The 23804-nt window shown below is 64.1% G+C and overlaps 4 protein-coding genes across 11 annotated transcripts in view; 2 read left to right on the top strand and 2 right to left on the bottom strand.

Annotated features, from left to right (window-relative positions):
- The window catches only part of AXIN1 (axin 1), a 51811-nt gene extending 46401 nt beyond the window's left edge, over positions 1–5410 (top strand). For 2 of the 3 annotated variants that reach the window (XM_045072251.1, XM_004750918.3), the window contains exons 8-11: positions 541–786; positions 2616–2723; positions 4322–4489; positions 4608–5410. In XM_045072251.1, the coding sequence (XP_044928186.1) occupies positions 541–786; positions 2616–2723; positions 4322–4489; positions 4608–4734 (649 nt within the window). In that variant the 3' untranslated portion in view covers positions 4735–5410. The remainder of the gene's footprint in view (positions 1–540; positions 787–2615; positions 2724–4321; positions 4490–4607) is intronic. The other variant, XM_045072252.1, reaches the window with a different exon arrangement.
- A 256-nt stretch (positions 5411–5666) lies between these two features.
- Positions 5667–9167, bottom strand: PDIA2 (protein disulfide isomerase family A member 2). The gene is made up of 11 exons (XM_013055335.1): positions 8947–9167; positions 8104–8310; positions 7882–8015; positions 7665–7802; positions 7261–7377; positions 7054–7179; positions 6788–6985; positions 6574–6694; positions 6302–6483; positions 5911–6009; positions 5667–5788 (listed from the first exon to the last, which is right to left on the bottom strand). The coding sequence occupies exons 1-11, from the start codon at positions 9143–9145 to the stop codon at positions 5744–5746; spliced, it is 1566 nt and encodes a 521-aa protein (XP_012910789.1). The 5' UTR covers positions 9146–9167; the 3' UTR covers positions 5667–5743.
- A 136-nt stretch (positions 9168–9303) lies between these two features.
- On the bottom strand, positions 9304–11915 carry ARHGDIG (Rho GDP dissociation inhibitor gamma). The gene is made up of 6 exons (XM_045072253.1): positions 11424–11915; positions 10220–10399; positions 10066–10149; positions 9909–9985; positions 9765–9828; positions 9304–9669 (listed from the first exon to the last, which is right to left on the bottom strand). Exons 1-6 carry the CDS (start codon positions 11494–11496, stop codon positions 9470–9472), a joined length of 678 nt encoding a protein of 225 aa, XP_044928188.1. The 5' UTR covers positions 11497–11915; the 3' UTR covers positions 9304–9469.
- Positions 11916–14224: 2309 nt separating this feature from the next.
- On the top strand, positions 14225–23743 carry RGS11 (regulator of G protein signaling 11). 6 transcript variants are annotated; one of them, XM_045072240.1, is made up of 18 exons: positions 14225–14335; positions 14673–14769; positions 14869–14919; positions 15093–15199; positions 15931–15982; positions 16109–16167; positions 16385–16461; positions 16598–16679; positions 18106–18174; positions 18348–18389; positions 19188–19217; positions 19302–19363; positions 19465–19578; positions 19667–19782; positions 19877–19964; positions 20053–20191; positions 22758–22840; positions 22928–23743. In XM_045072240.1, the coding sequence occupies exons 1-18, from the start codon at positions 14291–14293 to the stop codon at positions 23049–23051; spliced, it is 1437 nt and encodes a 478-aa protein (XP_044928175.1). In that variant the 5' UTR covers positions 14225–14290; the 3' UTR covers positions 23052–23743. The 6 variants fall into 6 exon arrangements, with proteins under 6 accessions (XP_044928175.1, XP_044928174.1, XP_044928176.1 ...); XM_045072239.1 differs by having other exon boundaries at positions 18106–18399; XM_045072241.1 differs by lacking the exon at positions 18348–18389.
- The last annotated feature ends 61 nt before the right edge of the window (positions 23744–23804 follow it).

The following is a 23804-nucleotide window of genomic DNA, read 5'->3' on the forward strand; positions in this document are numbered from 1 at the left end:
CTCAGGTCATGATCTCAGGGTCCTGGGATCGAGCCCCGAGTCGGGCTCTCTGCTCAGCAGGGAGCCTGCTTCCCTCCTCTCTGTCTCTCTCTCTGCCTGCCTCTCTGCCTACTTGGATCTCTGTCTGTTAAATAAGTAATAAATAAAATCTTTATAAAAAAATAAAAATAAAAATTACGGAAGAATGGGGTGCCTGGGTGGCTCAGTTGGTTAAGCATCTGCCCTCAGCTCAGGTCACGAGTCCCGCATCGGGCTCCCTGCTCAGCGGGGAGTCTGCTTCTCCCTCTGACCCTCCCCCATCTCATGCTCTTTCTCTCTCTCATTCTCTCCCTCCCAAATAAATAAATAAAATCTCAAGATTACAAAGAAGCATGCCACAAAGGAACATGTGTATCAGGGGCACCGGGGGAGGGTGTGAACTGTTGCCTAACAGCCAGGGTCAATGCCAAGCTTGGTCTCCCCGGGCCCTGCCCCAGTTCCTGGCACCCGCACTGGCCAGGCTCTCACTTGCCACCACTCCTTGTCCTCTTGCTCCCAAAGGTCTTCCGGCGCCAAGAAGCAGCAGGCACACGAGAGCTCTAGGCCCTTGTCTGTGGAGCGTCCTGGGGCCGTGCACCCTTGGGTCAGCGCTCAGCTGCGGAACTCCGTCCAGCCCTCTCACCTCTTCATTCAAGACCCCACCATGCCACCCAACCCGGCCCCCAACCCTCTGACCCAGCTGGAGGAGGCCCGCAGGCGTCTGGAGGAGGAAGAGAAGAGAGCCAGCAAGTTACCCTCCAAGCAGAGGTATGCTGGGTTGGGGGGAGCAGGCCACACCCAGAGCCAGGTCCATTCTGGGTACTGTGGCTTGGCTTTGGTGCTGAGGCTTCCCTTGGCCCAAGAGCCCCACAGAGAGCTGTGCTGGCTGCTCACTGGCCGTCCTGCTTGCTTCTTGCCACTGAGAGCCGCCCAGGGCACGGCAAGCGGCCCTGCTTTGTGACCAGGGTCTGGGAGGGCATGTGGTCATTACACTGTCCTAGGGATGGAGGGGACCCTCTGTCTTCTGGCAGTGTGCTCATCCTGTCAGTGTCCGTGGCACAGGGACCACCAGGGGTTCCCATCAGGTCCCCTGGCTGCTGTGCGGGCTGAGCTGCAAGTGGGGTCTTGGGGGTTCCTGGCTGCCTCTGCTCGCAGACCCCAGAAGGGGCCGCACCGTCTGCAGGCGGGACAGTCAGCATTGCTGACGTACATGCTGATGTGACAGTCTTCTCCTGGAGGGACCCCTAAGCACCAGAGTCCCCCTCGTTGGGGACCAGAGAGGCCTGACCCGCGGCTCACGCCGTCTCAGAGAAGCCCGGGGAGCACTCCTTGGTGATAACAGGCTTTCTCTGCAGGCCTGAGTGTTGTTGTTTCCCTGCCTTTTCAGCTGGGCCTTGAGGTCACTTTTTCCACGTGGATCAGGGTCTCTGAGGCGGGGGCATGGTCACACAGTGGCCCTGTGTTCCTCGGATGTCGCCGGCGCCCCTTATCCCGTCTGTGATCACTTGTCATCCTTCCGGGGGGCCTTACTGTGTGTGGGGCTCTCCAGCTCTGGGGAGGCTGGTGTCCATGGTGGTCTCACTGGGCAGAGCCCTGAGTGTGTGCCCTGGCTGTGGTGCGTAACCACGTTGATGGCCCTTTGTCTCACACCCTGTCATCCTGTCCCCATAGAACCAGAGAGCCAGCCTGGCGCGAGATGCCTGGGCTGGTGTGGGGGATGCCTCTTGTCCGCTGGGGCCTGTGACCTGGCGCAGACGGGGTAGCAGGGGCGTCATCTGGGAAGGGGCCAGGGAGTGCTTGTGGGATGTCCCCTCTCTGCCCAGACCTTCTACGGGGCTGCATGGGACCGTTGTCCCTGGCATGCTCTGGGGGAGCCGGGCTCGTGTCTCCTCTTTCCACCAGCACCGGCGGGCCCTGTGTGTGCCCTTGCCGGCCAGACACCGCGCAGCCACACGAGCCTCTTGGGGACACATGTCTCGGGCCGTGAGTCTCCTGATGGGGTGCTAGACGGTGGTTGGCGTCCATAGGCCTTTCGTAAACAGCCACAGACACAAGTGAAGGCCCAGAGGCAGCAGTGGGGGTGCTGGGCCCTCTCCAAGCTCGCTGCGGGGTGGACCCGCCAGGCTGACAGAAGATGAGTCTCTGTGAGGGCGGACAGCCCTGCGGAGAGCTGCCGCCATGCGGCTGGCCCGGAACGGGCCTCCCCCGCTGCTCAGGACGGAGCTGCGTCAGGGCATGGATGGGGAAGAGCCGTGTAGAGTGGAGGAGGCCAGGGGCAGGCCCTCCCAGAAGACCCTTCCTGGTGTGGATGAAGCGACAAGACGCCGGCGCCCCCAGTGGGTGCTTAGAGTGGGGTCCCGGGAGCTCCACGACGCAGTGAGGAATCTAGGAGCTCCGGATGAAGTCCAGCGGCCTCTGCCTCCTGACTGACCCCGAAGCAGCCCTTGACCTTCCCGTCCGTGGTTTGGTGTCTGTCTGCTCACACAGTAGGAGCCCTGTTTAGTGGTGATGGACCCTCGTGGGGGCCCCGCTGTCCCCTCCGAGCCTTGGCAGAGGCCCCCACCAGCTCTGCGGCTCACTGACCGGTTGTTCCCTAGGTATGTGCAGGAGGTCATCCAGCGGGGGCGCTCCTGCGTCAGGCCAGCGTGCACACCTGTGCTGAGCGTGGTGCCGGCCGTGTCCGACTTGGAGCTCTCCGAGACAGAGTACGTGCGCCCCGCGCGGGTCCCGCTTGCCAGGCTGCCCGCGGTGGAGCCGCTGCTCCCAGGACAGGATTCGGGGCGCCGCACTGGAAGAGATGGGGCTGGGCTCCAGCTGCTTGTCTCCATCAGAGGAGACGCGGGCCATCCTCGTGGGACATGCGGCTGGCGGGCCAGAGAGGAAGTTCTGCCGTTCCTCGCTCTGGCCGGGGCTCCCCACCCACCTCCACTGTCCTGAGCTTCCGCGCCGGCCCCGGGGGCACGCGATTGCGTGCTGGGCCTTGTTTCCCTGGCTCAGCCACGTGAAAGCGCCTGCCTGGGTGGCTAGGGTGTGTCCGGGGCCCGTGCGCCCACCGCCCGCCGGGCCTTGCTCTGTTCCCATGGGGCGTGCGGGAGTGCCTGGAGCAGGGAGGGCGCTGGGGACCACCTGTAGGCGGTGCCGGTCGCCCAATCCCTGCATCTCCACTCAGGGGAGAGCAGAAAGGGGGTCCCCACCACATCTCAGATTGTGCCCTGTCACGTCCAGCCGAATGCGTGGGTGACTCGGCCTCCCCACCAGGTCACTCCTTGAGGGTAGTCTCTGGAAAAGCAGGGACCCTGCCTCCTTTCTGTAGAGAATGGAGTCCCAGAGGACCCCCCCACCCTGCAGCGTGAGGCTGTAGGACTGAGGGAAGGAGAGCAGGCACCCGGGAGCCCAGCTTGAGCAGTGGATGGCCACGTGGCCTGAGTCGCTGTCAGCCATGTGCCCAGGAGCAGCTGGGAGAGGGGAGGGCTCCCAGGGAGAGACAGGCTGGTCGTGAGCTCCTGGCCAGCAGGGCCCAGGGGCTGTGTCCGAGCACACCTGGGTGGCTCTGGTGCGGTCGCAGGGACGAGAGCTGCTAGATGACCACACGGTGCTGCCTGTGGTCTCAGACACAGAGCCCTGCCTCAGCACCATCAGGATGTGCAGTCCCGGGCTGCATGGTGCTGGGCTCCTGCCCTTCTCTGCATGTTGGGCTGGGCTCTGCCCCTGCCCCTGCCTGGGGCTGTTCCTCGGCCGTGCTCCGGCGGTGAGGTGTTCCCACAGTCACAGGGCTCTCTAACCCTTACCTGGGCCACAGGGAGTGTGGCCCAGCCTTGAGCTGGGGGCCGCGCTGGTTCCAGTGGCCTGGGTGTCTTAGGAAACCAGGTGCTGGGATCCACTGTGGGTTCCGGCCCCGAGAAACTTGCTCCCCTGCGTTCATGGGGCCTGGGTAGGGGGTGCCGCTCCCCCAGCCAGCTCGGACCACAGGGAGGCCTGAGCCCATGTGGTGGGTGCAGGAGGGTGGTGGGGAAATGGAGGCGCCGGCTGTATGGGGGCAGGGGGCAAGCAGGGGAGGGATGAGCCGGTGTCCTTGCTGTTGGTCTGAGGGTGTGGGGGGCTGATGCAGGACTGGACCCTTGGGTCAGGACACCACGTGGAGTGAGGCTTCCGGAGGGCTGGCCCTGGAGCTCCAGGCAAGGGGGTGTCTGAGGATGACGAACCCCCCCGAGGGATGAACCCTCGCCCTGTGCTTCCTGGAGAGCCTGTAGCCCTTTGGGGTATGCCCTGAGCCTAGCAATCACCAGTACACCTCCACCTCCAGGACGAAGTCCCAGAGAAAGGCGGGCAGTGGGAGTGCGCAGCCGTGTGACAGCATCGTGGTGGCCTACTACTTCTGCGGGGAGCCCATCCCCTACAGGACCCTGGTGCGGGGCCGCGCCGTCACCCTGGGCCAGTTCAAGGAGCTGCTCACCAAGAAAGGCAATTACAGGTGAGAGCCCCGCGTGTATCCTATGCTCAGTGTGACCCCCGCAGCAGCTGGGCCGCAGGGCCTGCGGTGCACACGGGGCCGGGGGGAGCCCTCATCCCCGCTCCCCCCTGTCCCGCAGATACTACTTCAAGAAAGTGAGCGATGAGTTTGACTGTGGTGTAGTGTTCGAGGAGGTTCGGGAGGACGACACAGTGCTGCCCGTGTTTGAGGAGAAGATCATCGGCAAGGTGGAGAAGGTAGACTGACCTGCCAGTCTGGCCTCTGCGCCGGCTTGGGCCCATGTCAGGCAGGGACCGGGCATCACGGCGAGCGTCCGAGTGTCGTGCCGTGTCGTGTGCTTCCCGTGTGTGCAGACACACCGCCGCGGTCAAAGACCAGGTGCTGCTCGCCCCGCAGCTGGCCGGGGGTCCCTCGAGCGACCCCGCCCACTGCTCAGTGATCCTTGGAGCGGCCAGCAGAGCAGGCCCACCACAGGGCGGCCTCTAGTGCCCCTGCAGCGGCGCCCGCTGCTCACTGCTCCTTGCTCCGGCGCTCGCACTGCAGGCTCTGCCCCCCGCTCTGGGATTGGTCCGACACACCCTGCCCCGGCCCGGCCTGGGCCTGGGGTGCCAGGGGCCCCGCGGGGGCCTCTGTCAACTGTACATGTCACCGAGTGCCTTCAACACAGCTTGTCTCTTGCCTGCCACTGTGTGGATCCGGCGACGGAGCCCCGTAGCGCTCGCGCTCCTCCACCCTTGTGTCCAGGGCGCCGGCTCAGCGGGTCCCGGGCCCCTCCCCTCGAAGGGCCCCTGTAAATATGTACATTTCTCAGGCCAGGGCCAGTGGGGGGCTGCCCCAGCCCATTTTTCATGCGCTGACTTGTACAATTATCTTTTCAAAGGTACTTGGATAATAATGAAATAAAATCATTTTTGAACCTTCTCTGGCAGGAGTGCACCTGTCTTCTGTGGTGGGGCCTGGCTGGTAGGCTTGCCGTTCTCGGCCAGCTTCACGCCAGGCCTCTGAGGGTCGAGAGTATGTGTGGGAGAGGGGTGTCTTCTGGAGCATGGGGACAGAGCTCTGGAGAGGGCTGGGTTCCCAGACCCGGATCTGAGATGGAATGGGCCCCAGGAGGCTAACTGGGCAAGCCCAAGGGCCCGGCGGCCTGGGACCACACACACAGGAACCACACACACAGTCCAGGACCAAAGCTCTTTATTCTCTGCCCGGCTTCCAGGGCTCTGCTCTGGGGTCTCTACAGCACTGTGGGGGCGGCTACAGCTCCTCTTTGGGCTCCGTGCTGGCGTTGGGTGCTGTCTCCTGGAAAGGGTCACAGAGGCCCAGCTGGAAGCTGCACCCTGGCTCACCCCTGCCCCTGGCCACCGCAGGGCCCCATGCCGGCCTGGTGCAGAGAAGGGTAACCCTGGGGCAGGGGCACCCACCGGGACGGGGACTGTGGGCTCTTCAGCAGGCAGCTGGCCCCCGTTGTCCAGAAACTTGGAGAAGGTCTCCAGATCCCTAGTGCTTTTGTATTCAATCACCTAAGGAGGGACACCGGGTTCTGGAGAAAATACCCACCCTGTCCTACCCTGGAAGGTGACATCACCCCCATCCCTGGAGGCTCCACCCTCAAGCCAGGCCTTACCCCAAGCCCAAGGCCTGCCCCAATGGCCCCAAACCTCCATCATCCGGGCCCCGCCCACCTGAGGCTCCGCCCCCTGGGGCCCTGCCCACACGAGGCCCTGCTGCTGGAGGCCCGACTTGTGTCTGGTCCCCTGCCTGAGGAGCATGCACAGCAAGCTCCAGACCTGGGAAGACGGGGTCTAGCCTCACCTTCCGACCCGGACCCGCTGGGAAGTACTTGAGGGTAGGGAAGCCGTGCACAGGGAAGGCCTCCAGCTCATTGGCTGTGGCGTCCAGCTCCGCGATGACGATGTCCTCATGGTCCTTGTACTTCTCAGCCAGGGCCTCCCAGGCCGCAGCCATTTCCTTGCAGTGGCTGCACCACGGGGCGTCTAAGGCAGCGGTTTGTTGGCACAGGCAGGGCCCCCTTGCCCCACCCCACCCCTGCCCACTGCCCACCACCCATCGCCTTCTACACTCACAAAACTTGATAAACACATTCTTGGTTTCATCGAAAGCCACCTGCTCAAAATTCTTGCCCACGAGGGTCTTGACTGGCCGCTGATCCCAGTCAGGGGGGAGCTCCTGGCTCAGGAGATAGGGCTGGGGGGAAGCGGGCCAGGGGCTCCACTGGGGGTCTCTCCTGACAGCTGCTGCTCCCACCCCTGCTCCCCGGGTGGCCGCTTAGCATCCCACCTTGACCTGGCCGCCGAGGACCGCGTGGCAGAAGGCGGTGACAGAGGCCGCGGTGACCGGCCCTCCAGCTGCAGGTGCGTACTTCTTGGTGGTCTCCATGTTGATGAAGCGCAGGGTGGGGACCTCCTCGGTCTTCAGACCAAAGTACTGCAGCACGTGGTCGTTGCTGGCGCCCACATCCACCACCACAAACAGCACCTGCCGACAGGGAGTCTGTGCTGGGCGGCCCTCCCGCCCTAGCCCCTGCCCCCCAGCCCAGCCAGTACCTGTCCCCGGAACGGAGGCGCTGCCTCCGCAAAGCCCGCCAGGAGCTCCCGGTGCGGGGCCAGCGTCCGGTTGACGAACAGCAGCAGGTGGTTGAGGATCCGGGCTGCGAAGATCTTGGGCGACGTCTGCGGGGACAGGCCAAGCTCACGGGGCTGCTCCCACGGCCGCGCCCCCAGCCCGGCGCCGGCTCCCACTGCCCCACTTGCCTGGCTGTTGAACTCCATGACCAGGCGCATGCTGTGCACCAGGAGGAACCGTGACAGGTCCCCCAGATCCAGGCCCAGCTCTTTGTCCACCAGGAAGTCCGCCCGACCCTCGTCAAACTGGACAGCACGGGCCAGGTCAGCGGGAGCCACAGCCCCGACCCCCAACACCCACCCTGGCCCCATGCCGCACCTTTTTTTTTTTTTTTTTAAGATTTTATTGATTTATTTGACAGAAATCACAAGTAGACAGAGACACAAGTAGAGAGGAGGCAGAGAGGAGGAAGCAGGCCCCCCACAGAGCAGAGAGCCCGATGTGGGGCTCGATCCCAGGACCCTGAGATCATGATCTGAGCCGAAGGCAGAGGATTAACCCACTGAGCCACCCAGGCGCCCCCATGCCGCACCTTCTTGAAAAGAACCACAGTGTCCTTGGTGAGGCCGAACTTCTGAAAGAGCTCTGGCTGGTCAGTAAAGCCAAAGGTCATGTCCAGGGCGTCCTGGGCCAAGGCCAAGAAGGTGGCCACATCCTCATCTTGTAGGTCCTAAGGAGCTTAAGCTGTGAGGTTGGCTGGCAGCACGGGCCCCACTCCTGCAGCCCAGACCCCAGGGGTAGCAGCTCACCTTGAAGAATCCGATGACCACGACGTCCCGGCTGTCTATCAGGGTCTGGGCGCCCTCCTCGTCCTCCAGCCGGGTGGCACTGGGCCCCAGCCGCCGCCTCAGCCACTCGGCGATGCCGTCGGCCTCTCGGGGGCCTGTGAAGCGTCCACTCAGCCCGGGCCCAGCCCAGCCCAGCCCAGCCCGCCGCCCCCCCCCCCCCCCCCCCGTGCCTGCCGCCTGTACCAGTGTACTCCTCCGGGTGTGTGCGGTTCCCGTCCCGGAAGAACCTGAGCGTGGGGTACTCCGTCACAGCGAACTCCTGGGTCAGCTCTGTCTCGGCGGTCCCGTCCACCTTGGCCAGTCTGGCTTTGGCGGACTCTGCCGCCAGCACAGCAGCTGCCTTGCTGTACTCAGGGGCCAGGGCCTTGCAGTGCCCACACCATGGGGCATCTGGGGGAGAGGATCATGAAGTCCCCGGCCTCCGAGGCCCCAGCCTTAGCTCCTCTCCTCCTGCCCAGCCAGAGCCAGGAGACCTTGGGGTCAGTCATGTCTGGCAGGAGCATTCCTGTCCACACACCTCCCTCCTTCGGGGCCCGTCTGAGCCTCCACACCAGAGCCGGGCTCCTCAAGGCCCCAGGCCTGGGGCGCCGTGGCCAGCGCCGTGCCGACAGCGTGTCGGAGGAAAGTCCTCCAGCTGCTGCTCCCTGAGGCCTGCACAGGGGCGTCTGCTCGTGGATGCCTGCGACCAGGGAATGGCCCATGTAGAGAAGTTCGTGAACATCTACCAAAAAGCAAGCAAGGCCTGGATGCTCTCTGGCCCTGGCAGAGAGTCTGCAGCTGGGCCGTGATCAAGGGGCCTCCCTGCACCTGCACCTCCTCCCAGTCCCACCCTCCCCCGCTCCAGCTGGACTCCCTCCCCCCAGCCCAGTCCCTGGCCTTGCTTCCCATGCCCTTCGGTGGAGCTCCAGGAGCACTGTGGGGGCTGAGGGCTCACTGAGGAAGCCTCTTGTGGGTCCACAGGGTGGGGAGCTGAACACCCTGGGCAGCCCTGGTGGGTCCCCCAGCCCACCGGCCGGGTGCACTCACAAAACTGCACCAACAGGGTGCGGTGCTTCCGCAGGGCCAGGCCCAGGGTGCGCTGGCTCAGCACCAAGATCCCGTCCTCCTCGGGGACCTCCTCCTCCTCAGGGGCCTCTTCCTCAGGCCCCCCTGGCCCCAGGCCCTGTCCCCGGAGGCCGGAGGCCGCAAGCAGCAGCAGCAGCACGAGCTGGAGTCGGCCGTCCATGGCAGTGCGGGACCCACGAGGCAGGGGCAGATAAGGGGGCCGAGGGCCAAGCCGCAGCCGCCACGTGGCACCCAGTCCCAGTCCTGGGAAGATAAGGCCACAAGGCACCCCCCACCCCACCCCCAGGGGAGGGGAGGCAGACAGAAGCAACACCCAGGGCACTGAGACAAGGCGACTTTAATAGGACTGTTCAGGGCACAGTGCCAGCCCAGGGAGGGGGCGTCCCAGGATGGAGCAGGGGGTGTGGGAGGGAGTGTGATCACTGATGGAGGGGCGGGGAAAGCAGGACTCCAGGTGGGAGGACAGTCCCCAGGGTGGGGGCGCTCAGCTCTTCCAGTCTTGGCAGATGTGGAGGCCCCACTCCCAGGACAGGTGGTCCGTCCTGTCGTCGTCGGTGAAGAAGGACGTGACCACGTAAGCACCCCGCACCAGTGCTCCTCGGGGCACCTCCTCCAGCGGGGTCACAAACTCATACTCCTGGGCACGCGGGCCGTAACTGCCCACCATGTGCACGGCCTTGTCCACTAGGAGAGGGGGAGGCCGTCAGGGGCCACCCTCTGCCCCATCTGCCCCTCCCCACAGCCCCCCTCCCCCAGCAACCCCTCCTCGCCGCCCTCACCGCGCAGGCCCTGCCTGTAGGTGTGGTGCAGACACTTGAGGCCACTGACGATCTCCTTATTGACCTGAGAGACAGAGAGTGTTAGGGCCCCTCCAGGGGGCTGACCATGTGCTGGCAGGTGTCCCCCAGGGCAGCTGCCCTCACCTTGAAGGTAATCTTCACTCTGTAATCAACACCCTCCTTCAGGACAAACACCTGGTTTCTCAGCACGGCCAGCTCCCCTGTCGGGGAAAGGGCAGCTAGAGAAAGACCTCCTGGGAGAGCGGAGACCCTGCCCCAGGAGCCCCATGGGGGGCAGTACCTGTGAGGTCCATGGTGATGGGCCCCGGAGCCTGCTCCGACATCAGCGTCAGCCTGGTCACCTGCACGTTGGGCAGGCTCAGGTCTAGGAGAGACCGGAAGTCACCGGAGTGCCTCCCTCCTCCCCGGTCCCCCAAGCCCTGGGCGGCGCATACCCACAACCGGTGGCAGGGGCCCCAGCAGTGCCTGCTTGTACTTAGCCAGGCTCTCATCCTCCAGGTCCAGCTGCTGGATCTCTCGCAGGCTCTTCCTCCCCGGGGCCCGGTACTCGGGCACAGCCTCGTCCAGGGCCTCGTCAGGGGGCAGCTGTCTCCCCTCCTTGTCGGTCAGGAGGACTGGGGATTGGGGAGGTGCGTGAACGGTGGCCAGTGGCTGACCCGGCATTCACGCATCAAACTGGAGGCCCCCCGGCTGGCCAGCTGTGCCTCTCAGTGCCCACAGGAACTCAGAGGAAGCAATGGAGGCTCAGGAGAGGGGGGTGCGCTCAGGGAGGGAGGGCTGCATGGGGCGCAGGGGCGGGCTGGGGAGAGACCGAGCGGCACCCACACCCGAACCCTTTAGGGAGGCCCGTGGGGGGGTGCAGAAGGCTCCTGAGCCAAGTGACACCCCTGAGGCAGAGCTGCCTTCTCTGGCCCAGCCATCCACCTAGGGCTCCTCCCTGACTCTGAGGCCAAAGATGCGGGGTGCAGGGGAAGACCCTAAACGGGGTTAGCCCCACGGACTGGAGGCCACCACTGTGAACTGGTGACCTCTGAGGTCTTCCCTAGAGCAGAGGCTCTGCTCACCATACCTCTTCACATCCCCCTATGCCTTCCTCTGTCCTAGGGGTTCTTCCCGGTGGTGCTCCTGGGGTGTCAGGGTGGTTCTCTCTAAACCCCTCAGCTTGTGCTCTGGGTTACCTCCCTGGGCGCATTCAGACTCACAGCCCCTTCCCATGGTGCCCTGGGGCAGGGGTCTCTCTAAGCCCCTTCCCACAGTTCTGGGACAGGGTCTTTCCCACTGTGCTCCAAGCTTCTCAAGGATCACCCCACGCCCTGAAGGAGCCCCAGCCCCACCCAAGGGAGAGGGGATCTCAGGGGCAAGTTCCCAAGGGGAGAGGGTCCCCCTGCCACCCTGGCTTCACAAACAGACCCGCCCACTCTCGCCTCCTTTGCCCCTGAGTGTCTGGCCTGGACGAAGCCCCCCCACCCCCGCCAGAGCCCAGTAGGGGGGCCGCGCCAGGATTTCCCCACGCGCGCCCCCAAAGTTTCCACGGGGAGAGGCCCAGCCCCCGCCCCAGGCTGAAGCCTCCCCGACCCCCCCTCCCCGCCCGAGACCCCCGCCCACGTGGCCACCCTGGCCCCAGCCCAGCCCGCTCACCTCGGGCGCACAGCGCCAGCCGTAGCAGCTCCAGCAGCTGCGCCCCCAGCTCACATGCGTCCAGGCCCAGCATGGTGGCCCGCGGCCCGGCTCCGCCGCGGAGCCGCCGAGGAGCCGCCGCCCGCCCCGCCGCCGCCCGGCTCGGCGCTCAGCCCCGGCGCGACTGCGGTGAGCTCATCCCGGCCGGGAGCGCCCCCCGCGCCCAGCGCCGCGCCCGCGCCGCGCGCCCCCAGCCGCTCCGCGGACCCCGCGCAGCCCCGCAGAGACGCGCGTGTCGCCCGCACGGCGCCGGCACCTGGTCGTCCCCGCCGCGGGCGCCGCAGAAGCCCGCACGGCCGCCGCGGTCAAGGTCCCAGCCAACGGCCCAGTCCGCACCCCGCTCTGTCCATCAGAGAGGCCCCACCCCCACGGCGCCCGTGAGAGTCTGGGGGATTCTCGGGGAAGCCCTCTGGGAGGGGCGGGTGGGGCCGGGGGCGCCCAGTGGAGCAGGTGCTCCCCACCTCCCCCAGGCCCCTGGGCTCTCGTTACCTGCAGGCAGTACAGGCAGCACCTGGGGCTTGACGGCTTCCCCTCCCTCCCCGCCCCCACCGGATCATCTGTCTGGGCAGAGGGCTGCCCTTTAGCCTGCCCAGCCCCGGCAGCTGGGGGAGGCGCTGGGCGGGGGAGTGGGCATCCCGGAGGCGCTCGCACGGAGGGACTTGTGTCCACCCACCCAGAGGCCAGGGTCCCACCCTCACAGTGAGAGGCAACATGGAGTCACACAGCCATTGCCATACCGTTTATGGACTGGGCTGCGGGAGCCAGCTCCCAGAGCCCAGACTGTAAGGAAGCCCCCTGCCCTTGAGGAAGAAAGGACGCCGATCCAAAGCAGAATCCTGGGGGTGGAGGGCTGAGAGAGGGGCACACAGGGCGCTTCTGGTCTTGAAGCCTAAATAACCTTGGGGCTGGGCGTCAGGCAGGGGAAAGCTCACAGGTGTGAGTGGAGGGGTTGGGGGAGGCAGAGCTCCAGCCCCAGTCCTCCCTTCTCCCAGATATCCCTTCTGCTCCCCGCCTAATTTCTGAGGACACCCAGGCATCATACCCACCTTTGCCTGGAACAAAAGGGAGAGGGTCCGCCTAACACGCTGGCTTCACAAAAGGAACCCTGTCCACTCTTGGCTCCTTTGCCCCTGAGTGTCTAACCTGGACAAAGCCCCCCTTCTCCCACCAAAGACCAGTCAGGGGACCACGTTCTGATTCATCTGCACCCCCAAAATTTCTGCAGAGGAGGGCCATGGGTGCTAGGGGACATGTGGGCTTGTGTGGAGACGATCCCTCTTGGAGTTCCACCTCTCCACAATCTTTCCCAGGGCAGGATTCACCCACCTGAGACGCAGGCCATTCTGGAGTCCTTTTTTTGCTGCCCTTTCCCTGGGGTTGGGGGTGGTCAGGGAAGCCACTTGTCGAGGCTGGGGACATCTATGGCCTCTGGTGGCCATACAGCTTCTGTAGATAGCCAACCATCCAGAAAGGACAATCAGGCCTGGGACCAACCTGACCCGTACCTGTGTGGGTGGGAATGATTGGGAATTCGCTGGGCTCTCAGAGAGGAGGGTACCCTGGTAGCCATTCCCCCTGCCCCCAGTACCACTGCCCCAGCTCATCCTGGACCTGGCCTTGTCAGCACTGGAAATGGATCAGTGTAAGGCTGTAGGCCAGAGGCCAATCCCAATTATCCTGCCCTGTCCCCAGCACCCCATGAGAGAGGAGGGGGACTCTATCTTCAAAAGAGCAGAAACAGACCTTTTAGAACTTCTTAAAAATAGGGGCACCTGGGGGGTGGAGTCGGTGAACCATCTGCCTTTGACTCAGGTCACGATCTCAGGGTCTTGGGATAGAGATTGCATTTTGGGGGCTCCCTCTCAGTGGGTGCTTCTCCCTGTCCTTTGCCCCACTCATGCTCTTCCTGGCTCTCAAATGAATAAGTAAATAAATAAAAATCTAAAAAAAAAAATCCAGCAACAGGCCTCTGGGTTGGTAGTGGCGGAAGTGGCGGAGCTGCTGGAGCAGGGAAAGGGCTGGAAGTGGGCCCTGAGCCTGGAAGCTGCAGGTGCTCCCCCCTCAGTGTGTGTGGGGGGGGGAGCGGGAGCTGGGACCCCCCGCCCTGCAGTAAAGCTCCTCTCCCACAGTCTCTGAGCTCCTGCATCTGTGATGTCTCTGCTCTGCTCCGTCCCCTGTGGTCCTGCCCAGGTCACCGCGCAGGGATAGGCCAGTGAGCTCCCCCCCGCAGCGCCGCCTGCCCGCAGGCCTCCATGCACCCCCAGTCAGCAACCCGCACAGCCGTCCTGTGTCGCAGCAGCCTGGAGGCACTGACATGCTGTGCCCCTTCGCGGACACACTCCTGGGGCTAACTGACCCCTCGCCCTGACCCCGCCGCCCCGCCCCGCCGCCAGTGTTGCCGCATCCCGAAGTGCCCCCGTTGCCTGGGTGTGCGAGGCAGCAGTGGGCCTTGCACGGCTGCCCTCGACCCCACCTGCCCCACAGAAGCCTCTCCTCGAGACTCTCCTGTCTCTGCGCACCCCCACCGGTGCCCGCAGAGCCCGACTCCCTCACAGTGCCCGCAGCATCCGGGGCGGACCCTTCCCACGGACGCGGGCCTCAGTGTCCCCTGACGGGGCGGGGGGCGACCCTCCTAGACCCCAGAGCCAGGCCGTGCGGGCGCGGAGGCTAAGGCCGCTGAGGGTCGGGGGTGGGGGAGCCCATCTCGCCCGGCTAGGGGCGGTGGGGGCGGGGCCGGCCGGTGGGGCGGGGCCGGGGCGGGGCGTGCGGGCGCGCGGGCGCGCGGGCGGGGGCGGCTCCACCGCTCCGCCATCTGGCGCTCGGCAGCCATGGCCGGCGGACGGCGGGGTGCGCAGCTGCCGCATCTCAGCAAGGTGGGTGCCAGGACGGGGTCCCGCTCCCCGCCCCCTGGGTTTCCCGGCATGCGGGGCGGGGAGCGGCGGGACAGGGGTGGTGCGGGCGCGCACGAGTGTGGACGCGGGGCCGGGGGCGCGGCGCCGTGTGCGGCGGGGCGGGGCGTCGAGCCGCGGGAGGGGGCGCGGGGGCGTGGTCCTGTCCCTCTCCCCTCCTCCCGCTCCTGCTGCCGGCCGCTGCCCCAAATCCGCAGTGGCGCGGTAATCTTCCCTGAGCTCCCCGATCCCGTCGCGGGGAGTCGGGTCTAGGGCGGGGGAGCCTGTCCGGAGCAGCGCCCCCCGGTGTCCCCTCGCCCAGATGGAGCGGGTGGTCCTGAGCATGCAGGACCCCGACCAGGGCGTGAGGACGCGGAGCCAGCGCCTGTTCATCACCGTCATCCCGCACACCGCGGCAGGTGAGGCGCCGCCGGGCGGGGCTTGGTGGGCGCCCTGCCGCGGCCCACCCCCGCCCCGCCGCCGCCCACCCCTGCCCCATGCCAATTTCTGCTGTGCAGGCGGCGACGTCGTGGCGTGGCTGATCCGGAAGTACTGCATCTCAGACGAGGGTAAGGGGTCAGCCCCTTGCTCGCCCTGCCCGCTGCTCCCTGCCCTGGGGTCGCTGTGCTGACGTCCTGGGTTGGTCCTCCTCAGGGCTCACAGGTGTCAGGGCAAGCCAGGTGCGCTGGGGAGTTTGGTTCTGGCGGCTGAGAGCCCGCCTCCCTGTGCCCCTCCCCTGCAGAGGCCCTGCACCTGGGTACTCTCCTAGTGCAGCACGGATATCTGTACCCTCTGCGGGAGCCCCGCAGCCTCCAGCTCTGGCCGGATGACACGCCCTACAGATTTCAGGTCAGGTGCTGCTGGGAGCAAGGGGGAGCCCCAGACTAACAGCTCAGCCAGAGGGGACTCCTGGGAGGGGGACTGGGATTGGAGGAGGAAGCGGTGATGTCACCACAGGCCTGGGTCCATGGCCCCTCCCCACGAGGCCTGGACAGTATCTGCCCGGTGGTAGAAGGATCCAGTTAAGGTGAGAGACCTGCAGTTTCTCTGAGATCACAGCAGGGACCCCATAAAGGGCCTAGTACCTGGGGAGGATTCTGGTGGTTTCCCTGAGGGTCCTTAAGCCCTGGCTCATGAAGGAGCCTGTGTGGGGCCTGAGGACAGGGTCCTTGCATCTCGGTGTATAACCCCAGGCACGGTGGAGCTCCCCTGCCCGGCCTCTGCGGCCCCAACTGGGATCCAGGCAGGCTTTGCTCTCAGTCCTCACCCACAGTCTTCAGCACAGACTGAGTACATGCGTGGCTTGGGCAGGGCCTGTCCACCCCACCAGGCAGCGAGGACTCTGGGAGGCCAGTCAAGGAAGCAGTGCCTGCCCTGAGCCCCAGGGGGTGAGTGGAGCTAGGTTCCCGCTGGGGAAAATGGCCAGTGGTCTGTGAGTCTCCAGGCTGTAGGCAGACAGGCAGGTTCTGAGGCACCATCTGGCCAGCCCAGTCCCTTCCCAAGGGATAGGGGAAGGTGGTCACAGCTGGGGTGGGGAAGGCCCCGGAGGTCCCGGACGCCCTGTTCCTGCACCATACCAGACGCCCTATTTCTGGACAAGCACTGTGTGGCCAGCTGCGGAGCTGGACTACGGTGAGTGTGGAGGAGTGGGCTAACCTGGGACAAGTTCCTAGCCTTGCTGCCGTCCCTCCCGAGTGATGCCACGACAGACGAGGGGCAGAGAGGTCTCCCCTGCAGCCTGGCCCCCTATCCTTCCAGCCATCTACCTGACAAAGAAGAACATCCGAAAGCAGGGGACCCTGGTCGGGCACGAGAAGGTGGGTCCCCCCCGCCCCCTGGTGAGTCCAGCCCGAGGACCCAAGACCTGCCCTTGGTCCCGGGCCTCCCGGTTTGCCCTGGAGCACAGCCCACGCCCCAGGAGAGTGCAGACACACAAACACGTCATCTGTAGATATCTCTGTGGGGAGGTGGTTGGTCTGCGCCCCGAGCTGGGCACGGGAGGGGTTATCCACTGGCACCCTCGACATCCCCCAGGAGCACTATGACCAGCTGCACAGGAAGATCAGCCACACCTGGGACCTGGTGGTGATGCAGGCTCGGGAGCAGCTGCGGTAAGAGCTTGCCCTGCTCGAGCCGAGGGGGCACTGCCCAGGCTTGGCTGCCCACCTGGCTCTGCCTGAGGGTGGGGGCGGTGTGGGAGGGGCTGTTTTGGGCGCCACGGCCCCCCACCTCCACCTCCATCCCCAGGGCAGCTAAGCAGCGCAGGAAGGGGGACAGGCTGGTCATTGCGTGCCAGGAGCAGACGTACTGGCTGGTGAACAGGCCTCCGGTGAGCCCCCTTGCGTGTGTGTAGGGGCGGGGGTTCTCGTACAGCAGTGGGGTCAGGGGGCCCTCATACAGCAGTGGGGTCAGGGGGCCCTCATACAGCAGTGGGGTCGGGGGGGTCCTCGTACAGCAGTGGGGTCTTGCTGGGATTCAGTGTGCCTCCCTCAGGTGCTCTCTCTGGACCCACAGTTTGAGCCTGTGGTGAGGATGTGGCTTTTGGGGTCCCAGCAGAAAGTTCTAGTTCTAGGACCCATCAGAACCAATCATAGGGCCAGTCCACACACATTACAGGAAACCAGTTTCTTTCTTTCCTTTTTTTTTTTTTTTTAATATTTTTATTCATTTATTTGACAGGGAGATTACAAGTAGGCAGAGAAGCAGGCAGAGGGAGAGAGGGGGAAGCAGGCTCCCTGCTGAGCAGAGAGCCCGATGCGGGGCTCGATCCCAGAACCCTGAGATCATGACCTGAGCCGAAGGCAGAGGCTTTAACCCACTGACCCACCCAGGTGCCCCAAGAAACCAGTTTCTTTGAGGTGTAAGGGCGGGGGCAAAGTGGGGCCAGGCTTATTGACAGCACTGAGGGGCTGGGGTCACAGGCCAGGAACTTCTGGGGGTGCTAGCCTGCAGTTAGGCCTTCCCCAGAACTATGGTCTGGGCGGGAGGTTTGCAGTCCCCCTGCTGGGTGGGGCTGTGGGACAGTCCCAGCTACCATGAGGGGAAGTTCCTGTGGGATAAATCCACAGGGAAGAAAAGAGCGAGCCCCGCACCGGCCCAGTAGGTCATGCGGGTTGTGTACGTGTGGGTTAGGGTGGGGCTGTCTCTGGGGAAGTGATGGGTCATCTTCCGCCTGAGCGCTAGGTTGGGGAGGCTGGGGCAGGAGGGTGAAGTGGGTATGGCTCCCAGGCTGTGTCTATGGCTGAGGGTCCAAGTGGAGGGCCCTGGGAATGGCAGCTGGAGCCTCTGGGTGAGCAGGCATAAGGGCCGTCTGTGAGGGGGGGCCAGCCCAGCACATGTGTTGGAGGATGGGAGGGCCAGCATGCGGGGCACGTGACTGCCCCAAGACGGGCGTCACCGCCCGGCTGGCATGGTTAGGAGAGTGCAGCTCTGGGTTTCGGGTCATGACTTGGAGCCCCACTGGGCGTCCAGCCTACTTTAAAGAAGAAAGAAGAGGGATGGTTTGGCTTGTGCTGTGAGCAGTGAGGACCACAGTGGGGAGGTGAGCTGGCCTCAGGGGAGGTCCCTGTGGGGGTGGGACTGGTAGGGAGGGGGCCCAGACTCTGCCCTTCTCCGATGGCTGGTTGGCACTTTACAGAATGACGTACGGGTGCAGAGTTGATGGGGGAGCCAGGGGCAGAAACCCTAGGCTGAGGTGGGTCTCGGCAGCCCACCTGGGTTGGACCACCCCACCACATCTCGGCCTTCCTCTGCAGCCGGGTGTCCCCAGCGTCCTGGAGCAGGGTCCCAAGCGCAGCTCCTGTGCTGCTGATCGAGTGCAGATGGTGAGGCCCTGCCCATGTGCCCCCAGGCCGCACCCTTCCACCCCTACATACGTGTCTCCCCACCCCATGTGGGGGCTGCCCAACCATCTGTCCCAACGGTGTCTGACCCTGACACCCAGAGGCCCTGCTCTGTTCCTGGCATCATGCGCCCCCGCCTGCACCCCTGCTTCCAGGTCTCTGCTAATCCTCACCTCTTGTCTCCCCAACCTGCTACGGTGGGTGCCTGTAAGTGTGACGGGGCTCTGGGAAGGGTGGGACAGCCTCAGGGTCTCCGGGAGTTGGAGACACCCCCCACAGAGCCATGGATGGGCCCTGAGGGGCCTGGGCTGAGCCGGCCACCTCCCTCTAAGGCCTCTGATGGCCTCTGGACAGACGTGTTCAGACCTGGTAGCAAGGCTCTGTTCCAATCCCCCAAAGCGCAAAATATATAATACCTGGTACCTTACAGATAAAACTTTCCCTTTGAAGTGGTAGTTCACGGTCATGGGTTTGGAATGTCCTCATGATAAGATTGGCCAAAGAGAGCCAAGACCAGCACTGGGCATCCCAGGCATCCTGACGGTTGTGTGGATGTTGGGCAGGGCCAACCGGTCCACCTGGCCCCGAGGTTGTGGCAGGCGGGCTCTGAGCTCTGAACACGATGGGATGACTTAGAGTGCGAGTTAGCAAGATGGAGTCCCCCACTGTGATCCTGCGGCTGGATCTCTCATGTATCTGCTGGTTTAAAAAAAATGAACTAGATACATTAAAAAAATAGGAAGTAGGGACAGTTGGGGACTGTAAGGTGACTTCGACAACCTGTGGGCTCCATGGGACATTCTGGAAACCTTATCTAGAGGCCCCAGATGCTTCTTGGAAAGCCAGACCCTCCATTAGAGGAGGGGTCTTCACGGGGTAAGACAGGGGGCTTGAGCCATTCTCCACCAGCCCAAAGATGGACTCATGAGCCCAGGGTGGGGGGTCGGTCCCCACAGGGCCCACCTTCTAACTGCAGTCCTTTTGGCCCCTTCCAGACCAAGAGCACAGAGTTCTACAAGCAGGAGGTAAGTTCTGGGGGTGGTGGGAGGGAGGGGCCTGGGCTGGTTGACCCCCAGCCTGGGCCCCACCTCATGGGCCTCACATCCTAGATGGAGCGCTGCAGGAAGGCCCTGACCAGGGCCCGGGTGAAGTCGTCCGTCTGCCTGGAGGCGTGAGTGGGTTGGGGGGCCTGGAGTGCAGACCCTCCCTCTAGGGCCCTGGTCCCCACGGCCTCCCCCAGCACTGGCCCCTGGCACGGCCCCCCACCCCCAGGTACCTGAAGTTCAGCGGCCAGCGTGGGCCACACGACCCCATGATGTCGGGCTGCCTGCCCAGCAACCCCTGGGTCAGCAACGAGGACGCCTACTGGACCATCAATGCGCCCAGGTGAGCCCAGGGCGTGGGGGCCGGGGGGCCCTGCCATCCCGCTGGCACAGTCCTTGTGCTCCTCACCAGCCCCCGCCTGTCCCCACAGTGTGGCCGTGCCCACAAAGCTCCGTGTGGAGCGATGGGCTTTCAGCTTCCAGGAGCTCTTGGAAGATCCCGTGGGAAGGGCCCATTTCATGGACTTCCTCGGGACCGAGTTCAGTGGTGAGAAGCGCTGTGCCCTGCTCGAGGTCCCTCCGGGTTTCTGCCAGGCCCGGCCACTGCTTGGGTGGGCCTCACTGGGCTCGTGGCCTTCCAGCTGAGAACCTCAGCTTCTGGGAGGCGTGCGAGGAGCTGCGCCACGGAGGGCAGGCCCAGGTCCGCGCCACCGTGGATGCCATATACCAGTGAGTGCCGCGGGGCAGGGACTGGCGGGCGTGCGGGGCCCACAGCCACGGGCCTGTCTCCTCGCACGCCCCCGTTGTGCTGACTCAGGCAGTTCCTGGCCCCCGGTGCTGCCCGCTGGGTCAACATCGACAGCCGGACGATGGAGCGGACCCTGGAGGGCCTGAGGCAGCCCCACCGCTATGTGCTGGACGAGGCCCAGCTGCACATCTACATGCTGATGAAGAAGGTGAGCAAGGGGGGCAGGCGAGTGCCAGCCTGGCTCCCTGACCCCGGCTGCCGTCGCGCATACACCTGCAGACTGAGGTCCTGCGGGCCGACTGAGAGGTCTGCTTGTGATTTTTATAAGTATCGTAACGTGGAAGATTCCAGATGTAAAGTAGACACAGTGACATGGTGAATCCCTGCGTTCCTGCTGCCTGACTTCCAAACCGGTCAGCTTGGGGCCCGTCCGGACCCCTCGTCCATCCCTGCCTGCTGCCCCCCACCCCGTGACTCTTGTGCCATTTTCAGACTTCCTGTCTCTGTGTGTGGTCAGGATCCCCTAAAGGACACGGACCCCACCTTCCCTTTCCAGTGGGACCCAGGTGTCAGCATCACACACTGAACACAGGGTATTTGGCCCATGTCCTTGAAGAGCTGATCGGGTTCTGAACAGGCTCTGCTTGGCGTCCGATCGTCCCCGTAACACGTCACCACAAACCCAGGGCCTTAGGACAGCGCCATCTGGTTCTGTCACAGTGTGCTGGTCAGGCGTCCCCGCTGGGTCTCCTGGGGCAAAGGTCATGGTGTGGGCTTGCTGGCTCCATCTGGAGGCTCTGGGGGGCCGGTCACGTTCCCTGCCCTTCCCGGCTGCTGGGGACGCTGCTCCTCTGTGAGCAGCCACTCCTGAGGTCCTGTCACCAGCGTAGTGTGTGCAGCCGGTCCCTCTGGCCGTCCTGCTGGCCCCTTGGACTTTAGGCCGCCCTTTGTTCTGTCATGCCTTACCTCTGGGTCCTACCAGCAGGGCTGTTGCCGTGTCTTTGGAGGGACTCTGTCGCCTCGCTTCCTGGATGTAGGTGGTGAGGGTGACTGGATTGGGCTCAATGTCGGATTGTACCGTCTTTGGTTTCTTCAGAGGTGATGCTTGGCGTGTCCTCATTAGGACATACGTGGGGCCCGGCCGCCTCCCGTTCAGGGATGCGAGCTGCCTGACAGTGGCTGGCCCGGGTGAGGAGCCGCCACCCCTGCCTCTGTTGGTGAGCTGGTGTGCGTCGCGGAGGTGTGTCCCCTCGCCTGCGTCTTGCCCACGGTCCCCCAGGGGAGGCACAATCAACACGTGATTTCTTATCCTCTTCTCCCCTTTTGAGTCGTGACTTAGAGCCGCTCGCCTGCTAGGGGTCAGTGAGTGGGAGGTGGTTTTCATACCACGGTCCTTCCAAGCTCTCGCCGGATGGTGGTTTTGTTTACCGTGGTTCTCCCTCTGCCTTGCTGTGCGGAGCCCCCCACCCCCACCCCCCGTTGGCTCTCGAGGCACTTGATGTGTTCTGAGACCTGCTGCGGCTTGCCCAGGCCCCCGTGCGCCGTTCCCACGGGAGGCCCTAGCCCCTCTTCTAGGCTCTTCGGAAATCTTGACCTGCTGGGCATGTTCGCGGTCACCCAGATCGTGTCCAGGTCCTTCAGTGAGCAGAACCAGAAGTACAGGGTTCTCGGTAGAACACGGGCTCCCACGAGCACGATCATTCAGATCGGCTGTGCAGAGCTCCTGGGCGCGGGCTTCCATCGTCTTCCTCACTAACCCACTGGACGTCTTGGTTCGCAGCAGCGTGGGTGGCGACACGCTCGCTTTCCTCCCCTCTCTCCCCGGCATCCCGGCTGGACGACCCCACGCTCCCGTGCACTGTAAACCCACGCACGACGGTTACGTGCTTCGCTGGGTTCTGGGTGTGTCCCCTCCTGGGGGCGCCCCGTGGACGGCTCCGCTGCCTTACCTGTGCTCAGGGTGGCATCACCACCCGGACGCACGGTCGTCCCGCTTTACCTTCCATGTTCAGGAACTGATGATTTGTTGTTTCCTTTTGTAATTATGTGAAGCATCTACATGGGTCTAAAATCCAATCTATAAAGAAGGCATACTTCAAATACGTCTAGTTCTATCGCAGTCTTCCTACTATAATTGTTTAAAATTTGTATTTTTTTTTAATATAAACAAGGAGGTTCACGGCTTTTTTTCCTTCTTTATTGGTTTTTCTTGACTTTGTGTATTTTTTTTTTAAATGATTATCACTCTTTTTTTTTTTTTAAAGATTTTATTTATTTATTTGACAGACAGAGATCACAAGTAGGCAAAGGGGCAGGCAGAGAGAGAGGAAGGGAAGCAGGCTCCCCGCTGAGCAGAGACCCTGATGTGGGGCTCGATCCCACGACCCTGAGATCATGACCTGAGCCAAAGGCAGAAGCTTTACCCACTGAGCCACCGAGGCACCCCTCAACCTTGTGTTTTATTTTGCTCCGTTTCCTTGCCCTCCCACTTGCGGGTGCATTGAGAACCCGGGGAGGCACTCCTTGGGGTTTCCTGCTTGGGGTCCCGTGGTTCAGTCCTCCGTGCATGGGTGCTGGGCCCCTGCCTACCTTCTGAGGGTTAATGGGCCCACTGGCTCGGAGCCCAGGTGTCCCTGCACCTGTCTGACTTGGTTGGGGCAGGTCTGGGACGGCTGCCTCTAGTGCCGTCCCCTGGGGGTACTCTGGGGCTGGCAGGGGCCCAGCAGTGCCAGGCAGGGGCCCAGCGGAAGCCGGCTGAATGCTCTCTCTCCCAGGACTCCTACCCGAGGTTCCTGAAGTCCGCCGCCTACAGAGACCTGCTGGCAGAAGCTGTGGTTCCCCCAGAGGCCAAGAGACGGTGAGCTTGGCCGCGCCCTGTGCCCGGGCAGTGAGGCGGGCGGGACCCTCACAGCCGCCCTGCACTCAGGTCCCCTCTTGTCCACAGGGTGTTCCCGTTTATGCGTAAGCCGCTGCATGCAAGCCCCAGCCCTGCTCTCCTTCCTGCCTCTCCCTCTGGGGAGCCTGTGGCTGCGACCAGTGGCCCTGAGTGTGGTGACAGGGGCACCTAGGTGGGCAGATAGCAGGAGAAGGAAGTGGCCATCCTCACCACTGGCCTGGGGTCCTGGCAGCTCTTGAGACCCTTGGCATGGGCGTCCCCTAGTGCCCAGAGGGCCCGGCCTTGCCCCCGTGTCTGTGGGGCTCTTGGGCTCTCACCTTTTCCCTTGTCAAGCCTTCCCCTCCCCAGAAGGGGCTGGTCCAGGGGCTGATTCCTGGGAAAAGGTGTCCCTGAGCTTCGGTCACCTGGACAAGGGGAGGATAAGGGGGTCCAAGCGGGGCTGGCTGCATGAAGCCCCTGGCATTCTGTGGTCTGCTGGCGGGACCCTGCGGGGACCACACGGCACGCCCCAGTTCCACTGGGGCTGTCTCCGCCTTGCAGCCCGCCCTCACGGGTCTTGCCCACACCGTGGCCATCATTGTGCACGTCCCAGACCTCCTCCCGCAGGGACACCTCCAGTGCGTGTCCTCGAGGCTGGGGCTCCCCTGGAGCCTCGCGTGTGAGGCAGAGCTGACTCCAGGGCCTCACCTGGGACAGCCAGTCCCGTTCATGGCCAGGGCAGGTGGACTCCTTGGGGAAGAGGGGTGTGCCAGACCCGGGGAAGGTGTAGCTGGTCTCTTGGGGTGCGGCTCTCGTCAGGCCGGGGAGGTACCCGTGCTACTCCCACCCACACCCAACCGGGAAATAAAAGACCCTTGGCCCTCACTCTTGAGTTCACCCATTGTCCGAGTTGTGGATTGTGGTGGAGTGTGTGGTGAGTGGTAGG

The sequence above is a fragment of the Mustela putorius genome, unplaced genomic scaffold, assembly GCF_011764305.1.
Source record: "Mustela putorius furo isolate JIRA1106 unplaced genomic scaffold, ASM1176430v1.1 tig00004007_pilon_pilon_pilon, whole genome shotgun sequence".
NCBI classification, from domain to species: domain Eukaryota; kingdom Metazoa; phylum Chordata; class Mammalia; order Carnivora; family Mustelidae; genus Mustela; species Mustela putorius.